Raw genomic sequence first — 16,287 nt, 5'->3', positions numbered from 1 at the left:
GACCTATCCTTTACCTTCCTCCTTTTCTGTTTTCTAAGGATGAATTCAGAATATGGTTTTGTGCAAAAATTCGCTTGCTTTCTCTGGAAAATCACCCATCTCTGAGTCCAAAATCTATAGCTACTAACATTTCAAATGGCCTTGCTGTTCATTTAACTGGGAATTTGGCTGAAGAAAAGAGGCATGAGATGAGTAAATATTCACAGATTCAGTCACAACAGGTATTGTGATCTTAGTACAAATTTCTTTAAAAACCATGTTACATTTTATGCTATCATGTATATCTTAAAGTTTTATCCTGGCAGATAATGTTTGAGGTAATTTATATGCATATAAGTACCCATCACTATGTATAATACAGTTTAGGATAAATATTTTACAGAACACATGTAATCACTTCAGTTTTAATAGGTGGTTGTTGTGTTTTTTTAGAGGCATCCGGGATTGAACCCGGGACCTCATATATGGGAAGCAGGCACTCAACCAACTGACCTACACCTGTTCCCCTTTTATATGATAAAATTGTGTTACAGAAATGAACTGTTAATAAACAGTTATATGCTTTTTGATAGAACATTTATTTATGCTTTACAGATTCGTTATTTCACACACCATAGTGTAAAGTACTTCTGGAATGATACCCTACACAATTTTGATTTCTTAAAGTAAGTATTTTTCTTTTTGTTTGGATATTAATATGAGTATCTTGAAAATGTTCTATGTTACCTGACATGTCTAGGTTACATATTAATATCACAAAATTGAGGTTTTTATTACATAGGTTTTATTCATTTACTCATTAACAGCTCCCTTTTGGCATTTGATGACTCATTCGCCATTTTAAAAATAAATCCCCACTACAACTTGAACTTTGGCAAATATTTACATCAAAGTTAGAAGGAGCATGATCTCAAAATTACTTTTTGTTTACTTTGAGTCTAAGTTTGTTTTTCTTTTTGAGGGTTCATCTGAAAGTGGATTTTGAGTATGTCTAGGCTATATTTGAGTATAGCCTGTTTTTTATGTCAGAGTATCTGAATTATCACCTTCAAATTTGTTGACAGCATCATCCACTTGTACTTTAGGGATAGAGTAAGAGACAAACCTAAATTTAGTTTTACTATGTGGATAAAAATGGGTAGAACAAATTAGAGTAATCCCTTAAAATATTTTTGTTAGAGAGCTCAAATAATACAAGTATAATATTAATTAGGATCCTATTTTTATTGCTGCTATTGAAGTTATTATTATTATAAACACTCATTAAGTATAATTTCTTCAAAGTGACAAATGCATTCATAGCATTAGCAATAAAAACAGAATCATCCTATGGACATTTAAAATATTCATGCCTGGGATCTTCTTCAAATGCACAAAGGCTTGGAATATTCTGGAATGAAACTAGGCATTTCTTCAAGAACCATTGCCTTAAAGAAAACTACCAAAGAGCTGCTGTTTTATTAAAAAAAAAAAGAAAAGAAAAAAATTAACTTGAACCTGATCTCTGATGCGTTCTGGAGATGTCTTCAACCTCAGTGGGAAAAATCTGTTGAATATATTTCCTACATGGCCTTTGCCAATCATAGAAATGTGTAAAATAAAAAATTATCCTAATGATAGCAGTTAATTATGGAGCCTAGATTTCTTCTGAAAAAAAATTGAGCAAGGATTTAGATTTAAATGATGTGAAAGAATTCTCTTTGCTTAGAATTCTAAGACTAGTATCTCAGTAAAAATAAACATAATTAAGATATTTTTGAAGAAAAGTAAATATGTTAATTAATGAAATTGATAGAATTGTTGCAGATTTTAGACTTTGCTTGTGACCCATAAATTCTGTATTTCTGATCTGGGTGTGATCTATTTGTTAGATCAGGGAAGAATTTGGATTGATGTCTTTATGGAAATGAAAGGAAAATGAATAGGATTTCTTAGTTTCAAGCTTATAAAATTGAAAAGGGGAAATTATATAGGTAAAAAGTAAGATTTATTTCATCTTTGTTTTGGAATTCTCAAGTTAGTTAAGCTTTACCTTTAATTTTTATTAATTTGATTATTAGCTCTTATAGTTGATTCATCCTTTAAAAAGGATGATAATATTATATAAATTTGAGCATTTAGAGACATCTTATTATGGGATAGATATGTTGGATAACTTAAAAATTGCCATGTTTGAGACTTAGACCTTCATTATCATTTATCTTAGGAATTTGAATTTTTAATTCTTATTCATTATTTAAATTCTTGTTAAGGGTTTCTGTTAGTAAGGAAATAACACTTAAAATTCAGGCAGATAAAAAATGAGGCATGAAGACATTTGGATATCTTAAGCTTTGTTTAAAGTAAAAACTTTGGATTCATTTAGGGGACTGGATGAAGGTGTTTCTTGTACGTCAATTTATGAAAAGCATAGTGCAGGACTGACAAAGGGGATGCATGCCTACAGGTAATTTTTATCCAACTAAAGTTAGATGTATTATAAGAATTCCTAAAATCCAGTAGCTGTATATAGTTGTATATGTTAATGGTATTTAAATATTACAGACATAGTAGTTGATAACTTACTAAATTTTGTTTGGTTAAGACTGTCTCTTAGTTTTAAGAATTATAAAAATGTTGAAGCTGTGATTTTTAAATAGCTATCACTGAAAAATAAATTGTATTTAATCAATTGTAAGGCACATATTTTCCTGCATTTTAACATGTCTGAAATTGGGATGTGCCATACAGTTTAGTTTCATGGAGTATCATTGACAGTATTTTTATCTTTATAGATGGTACATAAAATGATGGTGCATCTTAAAATTGATATAGTATCTTAGATTTTCTGAAATGTGCTATTGTGACTTAAAAGCATGAGCTCAGATTTATGCAATGAAAAATTTTAAATTGGGGTACAGCCATTTTTACATTATTGTTCTTTTTTAAAATGTAAAAATATGCCAGTATATTGCATATTTTAAAGATAAATGTCATTTTCAAATTTAATTGGAAATTTTCTTTTACTTTTTAGCATGTTCTTTCAAAGGACTAATACATAAAAATTCACGCATTCAAACTTCATAAAAGACAAGAATTACTCTATCATGTAGGAACACCATGAGGAATTTAAGTGGAAAGATTTAAGCAACTTTTCTTAAGCTTTTTTTCATAAAATTCAAATGAAAGAAATATTTTTGAAAGAAATATTCTTGCTCTTATTTGTATTTTTATTAGAAAAATTCTAAAGGACTCCTCAAATTTATTTAGTCTCTTGGAAAAATTAATTTCAGTTCAAAATTTTTGAGAACTACTATGCACAAGGATGGAGAAGAGTGCCTTTTTTACAAAATTAAAAACATTTTTTTTATGAGAGTGCCTTTTGATCGCAAGATTATTACAGACTAGCAGAAAAGATATGAGACAGAGTGAAATAAAATTATAACACTACAGTTATGTGTTCCATTATTGACTTCTTTGCTTTAAATACAGCAGGTGGAGAATTTGAATTGTAGAAGACAGGTATTTAGAAACATGAATGTTTGTGATTTAAAAGCATTTGGTAGTTTGAGCCTTATCCAATACAATGCATTTTCTAAATTATACTATTATATAATATAATTCAATTATTGTGTTTTCTTGTTATAGAACATTGCTTTATGGAGTAAATGAAATTACTGTGAAAGTGCCTTCTGTTTTTAAGCTTCTCATTAAGGAGGTAAGACCTAGTATATATAACTCAATCTTTTTGATCAATAAATTTGTCAATTTGGAAAAAGCCATGATTTAAGTAATGAGAACTCATTATCTATAGATTTCTGTTCTCTTTGCTTATTTCTTTACTTAAAATGCAAAGGTGGAGAAAGGATTTTTGGCATGAATTTCCTTTTACTCTGGCCTTTTTTGTTGTTGTTTGTTGTTATTGTTGATGATGGTGATTATTATTTTACTCAAGTTACATGTCAGTCTTCTTCCACCTCACAGGTTTATACACTGTGTCTTTTTTTTTAAACAAATCAACTTTATTGATACATATTAAATAAATATGTGTGCATTTATTTTGGATGAAATACAGTTTATCCAGAGTGTACAATCAATGGTGTTTGGTATAATCACATAGTTGTACATTCATCACTTCAGTCATTATTAGAGCATTTTCATTATTTCAGTAATAGTAAAAATAAAAAAACAGACAAGCAAGAAAATTCTTCACCTCTCAATCTGTTTCCCTTGCTGTACATAGCCTGTCTCTTCTTATGCCCTCCCTCCCTTCTTTCCTTCCTCTTCTCTCCTCTCTCCTCTCTTCCCTATTTTTTATATTTCCCACTTCATGTGGTAGTTACTGTAGTGATTTTTCAGTTATGTAGTAGAAGAATTTGGAGGTAATGAGTCAGCTGAGTTAGGCTTGCCAGTCTTTCTGTTGATTGGCTGAAGGTGAAGAGTTGTATTGTAGAAATAACACATTGTTTTCCCTTAGTTCTTTTTTTATTTAATTAGGGAAGTGGGTTTACAGAATAATCTTGGATAAAATACATGATTTCCGTATACCACCCTTATATTAACACCATGCCTTGGTGTGATACACTTATTACAAATGATGAAAGTACAATTTTATAATTGTACTATTAGCTATAATCTGTGGTTTAACTTAGGGTTCACTGTGTGTTTTGTAGTTCCATGGATTTTAGATAGTATTGCTTAAGAAAGAATATAGTATAGGAGAGTGATTAGGAATTGGAAAGCCTGATTTGTAATGAGGTTCCTTTAGTAACTTTGACCTTTAGAGTATTCTGCTGCTTTATCTGTAAAATTGTAATAACTTCTTTCTAATTATCTCATTTGATTTCAAAAAGTGACTATATGTGAATGTTCTTTGAAGAGTTCAGAAGCATCAATTTTAAGACATTAGGGTGGGTTATTAATGAAATTGATAGTAAAATACCTTAGATTTGGATAAATGATGTACACTGCCAGGATTTTCCTTTGTCTCTATTCAGGGTTTTATTATTTTCCTTAGAGAATGCAAAACAGTGTAACTCTTTCTCTTATATATGTCTTTCCTTTGGAGTCCAGTGAACCTTCGACTTATAAGTAAATTCGTATTTTGAGTTTATATTAAATAAACATCTGTTCCAACTAAGTAAAGGTTTTGCATCTTGTAGTAGCCCAGAACACAGTAATCATTGGAAGTAAATGCTCTGTTACTAAAGCAGAATGCAGAACCACTGAACTCATATGATTTAGCTGTTTCTAGCTCAGTCTGTATTTGAGTTTGGTATGAATCTGGGTTAATGAAGACAATTTAAATTAAGCTTATTTATTTAGCCAAATACTGGTAGTTAATAGTAAACAAGACCTATGCCAACATATTGCCTTACTTTTTGGGTAGTGTATGTTGCACTAGGGTACTATAGAGCTTATCTCTTCTATTAAGTGCCTTATGGATTACTTCTTAAATGAAAAGATGGAGGAGTCTGTATGGTTATAAATATCACACTCAGTTTGACTTGAAATCTTGTTTTTTAGGTCCTCAACCCATTTTACATTTTCCAGCTGTTCAGTGTTATCCTGTGGTGCACTGATGAATACTATTACTATGCTGTAGCCATTGTGATAATGTCAGTAGTGTCAGTCGTAAGCTCACTATATTCCATTAGAAAGGTAAGTTCAATTTATTATGGGTTTCACAACCGTAGTTAAAAGTGTTTGTATTTTGTAATACATGTAAGGTAATTAGAGTAGTACTTGGTACAAAACAAGTATTCTCTAAGTATCAGCTATTATTATTTTAGTTATACGAATATGTACTCCCTTTCTGCTTGCACTCACCCCCTCTTAACCTGAGGTTAAGGAAAGGCAGGTCAGATTTGATTACTTGGAGGCCGTAAGGATCTATGTTTGCTTATCTCTGATTGGAATATTGGTGGGTTGGCTCTTCTGTCCATTTTCAGGACTAAGTGCTTCTTATTTTGTCTTGAGCTATAACTTTGATTTGTTGAATCTTTGATTCTTACTTTTATAAAGGCAGAGCAATATGCATTTAATGTATTAAAATTACCTTATTTTATAGTTCCTTGCTTTTAAAAAAATCTTGGAGAGTGGGTTTATATTTGTTAGTTTTTAATTTCTTTTTCCTCTTTCAGCAATATGTTATGTTGCATGATATGGTAGCAGCTCACAGTACTGTGAGAATTTCAGTTTGCAGAGTAAATGAAGGTAAGTACTTCAGATGAATGATGGAAGAATAAACCAAAAAAGATATCTATTAAGTGCTAATATGTGAAGTAAGCCAAATAAGTTACACGTATATGATTTATTTTTTTAAGAAATAAAAACATGCATTTGGATCTGTACTTATTTGTGAGTTTTTATCACATTCATTTGTGTAATTGTATTTTTCTTTTTCTACAATGTGAAAGGTACAGTGCTAGGCTCTGGAGTTGCAGTTGCTATCTAAACAGACATAGGCATTGTCATTATTGAACTCTAGTTTAGTTGGAAAGCAAGGTGATAAACAATGACAGTAAGGTAGAACAAATGCCATGATAAGAAGAAGTAGTCAGGGGACTTACAGTCCTTATTTACTATAGGCATCAGGGAGATCTGGCTAATTCACATAGTTAAGTAGTGACTTTGAATTAGTCAGATCAGAGCTAGATGAGAGAAGGTAAGGTGGCTGTGAGAAGGGTAGGAAAGAGTTCTAAGTTCCCAAAGACCTGGAAATCAGAGAGTGTGTAATTCAAGTAACTGGAAGAAATTCATTGCGACAGTACAGCAGCTAGATGATAGAAAGCCTTTTAGGGCATGTTAAGGAGTTTGGATTCAATCCAAAGGGTTAATAGGAAGCCATGGAAAGGTTTTAAGATAGGGGAGTGATAAGATCAGATATGCCTTTTTCAAAAGATCATTCTTGCTGCTGTATTGAGACTAACTTAAGGGGAGTAATACTGAAGGCATGACTTGATCATTGGTGTTTATGAATGGATTTGACTTAATTTTGGGTATTGACAGGACTTGGGGCTTGATTGGCTATGAGATGATGGAGAGGTGTCTGGCTTGCGCAACTGGTAGATGAACATTGGTGCCATTTAATTAAGTAGGGAGCACTGGAGGAGAAGCAAGATTGTAGGGTAGGATAATCTTTTGGATATGCTAACTTGTCTGGTAAGATGTTGAAGAGGTAAAAAAAAAAGTGTAAAGGAGATACTGGAGTGGCAGCCCTGCATCATGTGCCTGGAGGCAGCAGCCACTAGCATTTGTCAAGATTACCAATTCAGTCTCCATTCCCTTGGCTCCATAGACTACACCCAAGCTAAGCACAGTTTTGTCTAGAATATTGCTTCCATCTTTGTACTTTCTTGTTGCTTACTACTCTAGCTGGGAGTACCTGTTTCCCCAGTCACTGACTATAGTTGGTGTTGCTTATTGATACTCTTTCCTCCTCTTTCCCACTCTGCTGCATTTGAAGATGTTAGAGATGCTGGGACAGACATCATTCACCTTTTATCGTCCTTGCCCCATTTGTATAGTGTAACACCTCATTGATATATTTTAGTTACTGGTACAGCTGAAGGGAGTAGAATTTTAAGTGACATTTAAAGCTTTAAAAAGAGTTAAGTTTTTAAAATAAAAGATCTTATAAGAAATGAAGATTATTATACCTGCTTTGTACTAAATAGCCTTAGAATTCTTTAAAAGTTGTTTCCTCATGTCTTAATGAAGTACCTTTTCCTTTTTTTAGAGAGGAATAAAAAGAATATTTGTCCTTCAGCATAAATAATAGTTTTGTCCTTACCCACCTCCATTTTCTTACTAGGGGTAACTCTTCTGTGCACAGCATTAAACCTGGGGGGGGGGGCGGGGAGAGAGATCCCCAAAATAAGAGTGACCCTAGTGGAAATCTTTTTACCAGTGGGAAGATCTTTAAAAATTTTTTTAGCTAATTTAGATGTATCAGTATTACTAATACATGAATTTCTAAGGAAACAATGAACTAGATAAATTATTACAATGTAATAATTTATTTCAAAAATATATTTAGTCATATTTCAAATAATATCTAAAAGACTATTTTAGAAATACCGAGAAGCCATTGAAACTTTGGGCTATAAATAGTGGCAGTGAGACAAAAAATGCTGTAAAAATGCTGTTAAAAAGGAAAGTATGCTAAAGTTTTCAGTGCTTCTGCCTTTATGGGATAACAGTAATCTGAGTTTATTTTACATGTCACGGGGACATCTCATGTTTAGATTCACTGTGTCTTGTTTCTTTCCTAAGATGGCTGTTAGCTAAAATTGATCATTGGCGGTTGTTTGGTCAGAGAGTTCTTGGTATCACCTGTGCTCAGTTGAAGTCCTATCAGGAGACAAACTAGCTGACACTTAAGCACCATGCTTTGTTAACCTAAGTAATAATGTTTCTTGTTGAAACTGTTCATTTGTTGGGAGTTTTGGATTTAAGCCCCTTGTATTACTTATTGAGATCAGACTATTGGCAAAACTCTTCCTCCCTTCCTCCCTTCCTCTTCTTTCCTCTTCCTTTCCGCATTTTTTTATTCCAAGGTAAAAAGCATTGTTTTCAGATTTTTCTTTCTTTTTCTTCAAATTCAGAAATAGAAGAGATCTTTTCTACAGACCTTGTGCCAGGAGATGTCATGGTCATTCCATTAAATGGGACAGTCATGCCTTGTGATGCAGTACTTATTAGTGGGACTTGTATTGTAAATGAAAGCATGTTAACAGGTAAACTATCATGAGTTGCTTATAATACTGTTAGGATTAAGTAGTTCCTGGTTAAGCTATTTTTAAAATTAACCATGTTCTTTATAGCCTTTAACTCATTAATGTGGTGGATATTGAAGATTTTTTAATTTTGAGGGCACCAAATTATGCATTATACCAGCTGTGATAATAAATCATGCTGATGTTGGCTACATCTCTATGCTTGCTTCTGGCCACTGTTTTGACACAGAGGAAATGCTTTATGTTAAGGAAAAAGGAAAAGTCCTTTGCCCATAGAGGGCATATTTGTCTCCCTATTTGATGTATAAAGAGTATGAATAAAGATTTTACATTTTTCTTGAACTCGGGAGAAGTAGACTTTAAATTACTATGGAAAGAATCTGGAGGTAGAGCTTTATATGTTTCTTTAAGCACATGAATATTTTTTATTGTCATATCTATGTGCAAGAAAATGATTCTTGCATATATATTTTGAAACTAAGAGTCTTGTCTCAGTGTATATTCACACACTACATACATATCCTTACTTGTCTTTCTTGAAGCAAGAACTGAATGCTACAAATAATTAAATTTAAAAAGAATTTCTGTTTGAGAGATCCTCTGTACTTATTACTCATTCTTCTGTCCCTTACCCAGTTGCCTTTTTTCTTCCTTACTTGTGCTCACGTGTGTGTTTAGAGGGGTTAGGGTAAGTCTTTTTGTATCTCTTGCGTGCTTCAGCTTGTAGAGTGCTTTCTAATTCAGTTCTTAGGGATAGAGAACACGTTCTGGATACTGATCTCTAAGCTTTCTTTTAATTTATGAATGAAAAATGTTTTTTTCAGGAGAGAGTGTTCCAGTGACAAAGACTAATTTGCCAAATCCTTCAGTGGATGTAAAAGGAATGGGAGAAGAATTGTATAGTCCAGAAATACATAAGCGACACACTTTGTTTTGTGGGACTACTGTTCTTCAAACTCGTTTCTACACTGGAGAACTTGTCAAAGCCATAGTAGTTAGAACAGGTAGAAAACATTTTATGTACTCTCTTTTTGCACATTGTAGCATATTTGGTGCTTATGAGTTCTGTTTTGGGAGATAATTTTCATTTCCTTGTAAAAATACAATTTTCTCATTTAATTTTTTAAAGGCTTTAGTACTTCCAAAGGGCAGCTTGTCCGTTCCATATTGTATCCCAAACCGACTGATTTTAAACTCTACAGAGATGCCTACTTGTTTCTACTATGCCTTGTGGCAGTGGCTGGCATTGGGTTTATCTACACTATTATTAATAACATTTTAAAAGAGGTACGTACATGGGATTCTTAATAAGGTTTGATCCTTAATTATTTAGGACCTGGCTATTGAGGATTTGAAATGTGGCTAGTGAGACTGGGAACTGTTTTTAATTAAATTAAATATTTATCAGTTTAACTTTTAAAAAGTCATATATGACTAGTAGTTATTGTATTAGTACAGATGTAGAAAATATCTGTCTTTGCAGAATGTTCTTTTGGATGACTCTATTTAGGTGGTTTTTTGCTTCCTCTTTTGTGACTTAAAAAAAGGAAAAAAAAAACACCACTAACTCCCTCTAGCCTTACTTTCTCTCTCTCTCTTTTAACCTTTGGAGTAGAGTATACTGCATTAAATTTATTTGTAATTGCTTCATTGAAGGCATCTCTAAGGGACCTTGTCAGATTTCTCTATCTGCTATAGACAAAGGATAGAACTTGCAGTTTGAGTAGATGTCTGACAGTTGTTTGTTGAATTTGACTTTGAAGTGTGTAATAGATGAAGTATGTAGGGATAGTAAAATGAGAAGTTTCCTTTAAAATAGCTGTCATTCCAGAATCCATTGACAATCCATTGAGCTTTCTAATTTGCTGAATCTCTAAAGGGAAGAAGTTATAAATGGTTAACAGATAGATATATGTACACATGCATACTTATATACGTAATATTGTTTATACATTTCCACTAAAGATATAGCCACATTTGATTAGTAAATTTATTTTGACATGTATTTTTGTGTTTAATATAGGTAGAAGTTGGAGATATAATTATCGAGTCTCTTGATATCATTACAATTACTGTGCCACCTGCACTTCCTGCTGCACTGACTGCTGGTATTGTGTATGCCCAAAGAAGACTGAAAAAAATTGGTATTTTCTGTATCAGTCCCCAAAGAATAAATATTTGTGGACAGCTGAATCTTGTTTGTTTTGATAAGGTAGGTTCAGTTTCATAATCATTCTCAAAGATTACATAGTAGCTTATTATAGTTAGTATTTTCCATATTCTTTGCCAACCAATTTGTACATATGTTTCTCTAATTTTTCTCCTTCTCAATTTATTTGGCATATGCAGCATTTTTGAAATATTTTTTTTCAATCTTTCATACTTTCGATATGGCTTATTTCCTCAAATCTGCAATTGATTAATCAATCACTCATATCGAAAATTATGCCTTGTAGTAATAGTAAAGTTTATATGATCTTTCACATATTTATATAATTCTTATGTAACTGAGTAGTCTCTATCCATATGTATTAAACTTGTTCCTCTTCCCATCTCCTGTTCCCTATGCCACAGCCTTCTCTACTTTATAGACATCCTTTATTTATTGATAGATAGGTAGATTGGTGTATCTTTACACCAATCAAGCAATCAATACATCCTTCTTGTGCTTTTGATAATATAAGCCCATGCATGTACAGTTGTATACATATTTCCCCCTTTTCTTACAAAGAAGGTGGTTGCATACTTTAAATACTGTCCTGTACTTCTTTTCCACTTTAACAATATATCCTGGAAGCCATTCTCTTTTTTTTTTTTTTTTTAATTTTTTTATTTTTTATTGACTTTGTAATAATATTACATTAAAAATATATATGTGAGGTCCCATTCAACCCCACCCCCCCACCCCCCCCTCTCCCCCCCCCCCCCAACAACACTCGTTCCCATCATCATGACACATCCATTGGATTTGGTAAGTACATCTTTGGGCACCTCTGCACCTCATATACATTGGTTCACATCATGGCCCATAGAAGCCATTCTCTAGCAGCACACTCATTTCTGTTTGTTTCTTTTCTTTTTTTTTTAATAGCTGTCTAGAACTACATTTTATATATGTAACATAGTTTTATTGATATGAGGCATTACTCATACTTTATGTGTGTTTGTATTTTTTTAGACTGGAACTCTTACTGAAGGTGGTTTAGATCTTTGGGGGATTCAACGAGTGGAAAATATACGGTAAAGATTAGTTAGACTTGACACTATTATTTAATTTAATTCATGTCTAGAGAGTGATATAACATAACTGTGTACCCACTACCAAGGGTAAATGGTCAGTATTTTGGCATATTTCCTTCAGATTTCGTAAAAGATTTAAAATATTATAGATACTGCTAAAGTTACAATTTTTACATGTTTTTATATTTTCACCACATTTGTATACATCTGTAAACAAGATAGGTTTTTTTGCATTATTTTACAAATTTACATGTTATATACTATACCTTTGTTTTTTCTACTTTTTTCTCCTTTAACTTTAAGATTTATTCATGTTAAATTTGTATAGATCTAATTTATTAATTTTAAGTGCTGTTTAATATTTCACTGTGTGATTAAACGAAAAATATCTATTCCTCTACTAAAGGACAGTTTAGTTTTTTACTACTTTTGTCCCTGCACTTTTTAAAAAAAAATTTATTGAAGTATATCACTCATACATAAACATACACAAACCATAAGTGTATAATAATAGTTGTGAACTTACAAAACAAACATATATAACATCATACAGGACTCTCATAACTTACCCTACCACCAATACCTTGCATTGTTGTCAAACATTTTAACTGATGGTTAAAGAGCATTGTCAAAATACTACTACTAACTGAAGTATTTTTCCCCTAACCCACCCTATTGTTATCTTTATATAATTTATATACGAACATACATAAACAACAATAGTAAAAGTTGTGAACTTGCAAAGCAAACATGCATAACATCATACAGAGGTCCCATACATTGACCTTCCACTAACACCCTGCATTGTCGTGAGATGTTTGTTATAAATTATGAAAGAGTATTGTCAAAATCTTACTGCTAATTATAGTCTTTATCTTACATTTGGTGTATTTTCCCCCAACCCACCATATTTTTATTTTTTAAATATATTTTTTATGACAGAAGTTGTAAACTTAAAAAATAATCATACACGTGCAGAATTCACAAACAACAACCCTCTATCAGCACACCACATTGTGGTGGAACATTGGTTACAGAGAAGATAATATCATCTGATTGTTACCATGTCCATAGTGTATATCTGGCACACATTTTCTATACTGCCCCATTATCAACATAGTTCATCTTTGGCTTAGGTGCAAGAATATTACGTTTTTATTGCCAGCCACAGTCCATAGGTCGTTCCAGTTGTATTTTTCCACATTCTCAACACCCTGTAGTAGTGATATACATCTGCTCTAGCTCCCAAAGGACACCTTTGTATCTGTACCATCAGCCACAGTTCTCATCTACCTCTTGGTTTACTGTGCTATTCAGTTCTAGATTATTCTCTAGCATTCTGTCAATTGGCATTTACATGCCTAGACTACCATTTTCAGCCACATCCCCATTTATAAACTAGCTATTACTCACTGTGTGTTACCATCTTCCACTCTATACATTTCCACACTTTTACATTAAAGCTAATTAAACTTCTACTTACCTTAAACATCAGTAGTCCATCTCAGTCTTCCTATTATCTCCTATAAGAATCCACCACCTACCACCAGCTCTTGAAGATATTTTCCTACAGTTTCTTCTAGAAGCTTTAAATTAGTTTTTATTCCATTTCGAGTTAATTTTTGGGTAAGGTGTGAGATAGGGGTCCTCCTTCCTTCTTTAGGCTGTGGATGTCCAGTTCTTTCAGCACCATTTATTGAATGGTCTTTTCTGCCTGAGCTGTGTAGGTTTGACAGGCTAGTCAAAAATCACATGACCATATGTGTGAGGGTCTGTTTCTGAACCATCAATTTGGTTCCATTGGTTTATATGTTTGTCTTTATGCCAGGACCATGCTGTTTTTACCGTTATAGCTAGGTAATATGATTTAAGCCTGGAGGTTAGGGTTCATTTTTCCTTTTTAAGATGTTTCTGGCAATTCAGGACCCCTTACCCTTCCAAATAAATTTGATAATCATGTTTTCAATTTTTTAAAAATGCTGGTGGAATTTTAATCAGGATTGCATTGAATCTGTATATCAATTTGAGTAGAATTGACATCTTTATGATATTTAGTCTTCCAATCCATGAGCATGGAATGTTCTTCCAGTTATTTAGGGCTTTTTAAAATTTCTTTTAACATTGAGTTGCAGTTTTCTGAATACAGGTGCTTTACATCATAGGTTAAGTTTATTCCTGTTTGAGTTTTATCTGTCATATATTATTTTCTCTACTCTTTTGGTTACTTTTATTGATTCAGTCTTCATTTCTAGACTCTCTTCCAGGCCTCTCCTTTCTGTCTCTTCTTTTCAGGCTCTAGCACACCCTTTAGCATTTCCTGAAAATCTGGTCTTTTGCTTAGAAGTTCTCTCAGTTTCTGTTTTATCTGTGAATATTCTAATCTCACCCTCATTTTTGAAAGAGAAGTCTTGCTGGGTATAAGATTCTTGGCTTGAAGTTTTTCTCTTGTAGTATCTTAAATATATCATACCACTGTCTTCTTGCCTCCGTGGTTTCTGGTGAGAAATCATCACTTAATCTTATTGGATATCCCTTATATGTTATGCATTGCTTTTCTCTTACTGTTCTCAGATTCTCTTTTTGTCTTTGGAATTTGACATTCTGATTAGTATGTGTCAGAATTTTTCAATTGAGAAGCTGTGCTTCTCAAACATGGGTGTCTATGTCCTTCAATAGGGTTGGGAAATTTTCTACCATTATTTCTTCAAATATTCCTTCTGCCCCTTTTCCCTTCTCTTCTCCTTCTAGGATACCCGTGACATATGTTTGCACGTTTTTTGCTGTCATTTAATTCCCTGAGACCTTGTTCAAATTTTTCCATTCTTCGTCTCTTCTTTCGTATGTTCACTTTCAGAGGCTATTTCTTCAAACTCTCTAATCCTTTCTTCTGCCTTCCCAGTCTGCTATTATATGATTCCAATGTTGTTGTTTTTTTAAAGATTTATTTATTTTTATTTATTTATTTCTCTCCCCTGCTCCCACCCCAGTTGTCTGTTCTCTGTGTCTGTTGCTGCGTGTTCTTTGTCTGCTTCTGTTGTCAGTGGCACGGGAATATGTGTTTCTTTTTTTGTTGTGTCATCTTGTTGTGTCAGCTCTCTGTGTGTGTGGTGCCATTCCTGGGCAGGATGAACTTCCCTTTCGCGCTGGGCGGCTCTCCTTACGGTGCGCACTCCTTGCGCGTGGGGCTCCCCTATGTGGGGGACACCCCTGTGTGGCACGGCACTCTTTGCGCACATCAACACTGCATGTGGGCCAGCTGCACATGGGTCAGGGAGGTCCGGGGATTGAACCGCGGACCTCCCGTGTGGTAGACGGGCGGCCTAACCTCTGGGCCAAGTCCACTTCTCCTCCAATGATTTTTAATTTCACTTATTGTACCTTTCATTCCCATAAGATCTGCTATTTTTCTACACATGGTTTCAAATTCTTCTTTGTGCTCATCCAGTGTCCTCTTAATATCCTTAATCTCTTTAACCATCTCATTGAATTTATTAAGGAGATTTGTTTGAACATCTATGATTAGTTGTCTCAGCTCCTTTATGTCATCTGGAGGCTTATCTTGTTCCTTTAACTGAGTCTTTAACTTACTTTAACTTACCCATTTGTTACAAGATCTGGGTAGTAATCTTTTTCAGTACTATGCGTTGCAAAAGTCTTGTACAATCTGTGGGTCATCTTCTTTCTTTGTTTTTGTTATCTTTAAGTTCACAGAAGTTTTATTACTATGGTTGTATTTGTGTCAGTTTTTCCCCCTAAAGTGTCTGTTGGATTTTGCTTTATGTGGTTTGAGGCTGTATTTTTTGGTTATTGTATTTCAGAATTGTTTCATCTTCCTGGTGAAAATACATCACGTCCTTATTCACAGTAATGCACAGTGCCTTAAATTCTGTATTACCTAGTACTTACATAGCAACACACCAGCTTTTCGTTTGCCTAGTGCATCTTTTTCCATGTTTATTTTCAATCTTTGTATCATTATGTTCACATTTATTGTGATTTCAGATATATTTGAGATTAATTCTGCTAGGCTTCTCCCCCATCATGCACCCACAGTCTGTCATATTTTTTCTTTCTCATGTTTTCCCTCTCATTTTCTTGAAATTTATACATGTTCATCTTTTACTTTTCCTGAAATTATTTATATTCATAGTTAGAGCCTAGAGTTCATGAGTGTTTTGACTGCCTTTGAAACAAGTTAAGAAAGGAACCTTGCAACACTGTTACGTTGATTGTTGCCATCCCTTTTTTTATATATTTGTTATATAATATTTTTGTGATTATAATTTTGGTTTTACACAATCTACATGCTTAGATTTACCTTGGTTTA

General features: G+C 33.2%; 1 protein-coding gene across 9 annotated transcripts in view; it reads left to right on the top strand.

Annotated features, from left to right (window-relative positions):
- ATP13A3 (ATPase 13A3) overlaps window positions 1–16,287 on the top strand; it is an 82,298-nt gene that overhangs the window by 20,038 nt on the left and 45,973 nt on the right. For all 9 annotated transcript variants that reach the window (XR_011648638.1, XM_058295561.1, XM_058295560.1 and 6 more), the window contains 11 exons: window positions 39–221; window positions 595–665; window positions 2,366–2,446; window positions 3,628–3,697; window positions 5,506–5,640; window positions 6,123–6,195; window positions 8,589–8,720; window positions 9,545–9,724; window positions 9,850–10,007; window positions 10,744–10,932; window positions 11,899–11,960. Coding sequence is in view for 8 of the 9 variants with exons in the window: in XM_058295561.1 (XP_058151544.1) it covers window positions 39–221; window positions 595–665; window positions 2,366–2,446; window positions 3,628–3,697; window positions 5,506–5,640; window positions 6,123–6,195; window positions 8,589–8,720; window positions 9,545–9,724; window positions 9,850–10,007; window positions 10,744–10,932; window positions 11,899–11,960 (1,334 nt within the window). In the remaining variant the exon portion in view is untranslated. The remainder of the gene's footprint in view (window positions 1–38; window positions 222–594; window positions 666–2,365; window positions 2,447–3,627; window positions 3,698–5,505; window positions 5,641–6,122; window positions 6,196–8,588; window positions 8,721–9,544; window positions 9,725–9,849; window positions 10,008–10,743; window positions 10,933–11,898; window positions 11,961–16,287) is intronic.

This window comes from Dasypus novemcinctus, chromosome 4, assembly GCF_030445035.2.
Source record: "Dasypus novemcinctus isolate mDasNov1 chromosome 4, mDasNov1.1.hap2, whole genome shotgun sequence".
Taxonomy (NCBI): Eukaryota; Metazoa; Chordata; class Mammalia; order Cingulata; family Dasypodidae; genus Dasypus; species Dasypus novemcinctus.
Note: the sequence above shows the minus strand (reverse complement) of the source record. Positions and strands in the feature narration are given on the sequence as shown.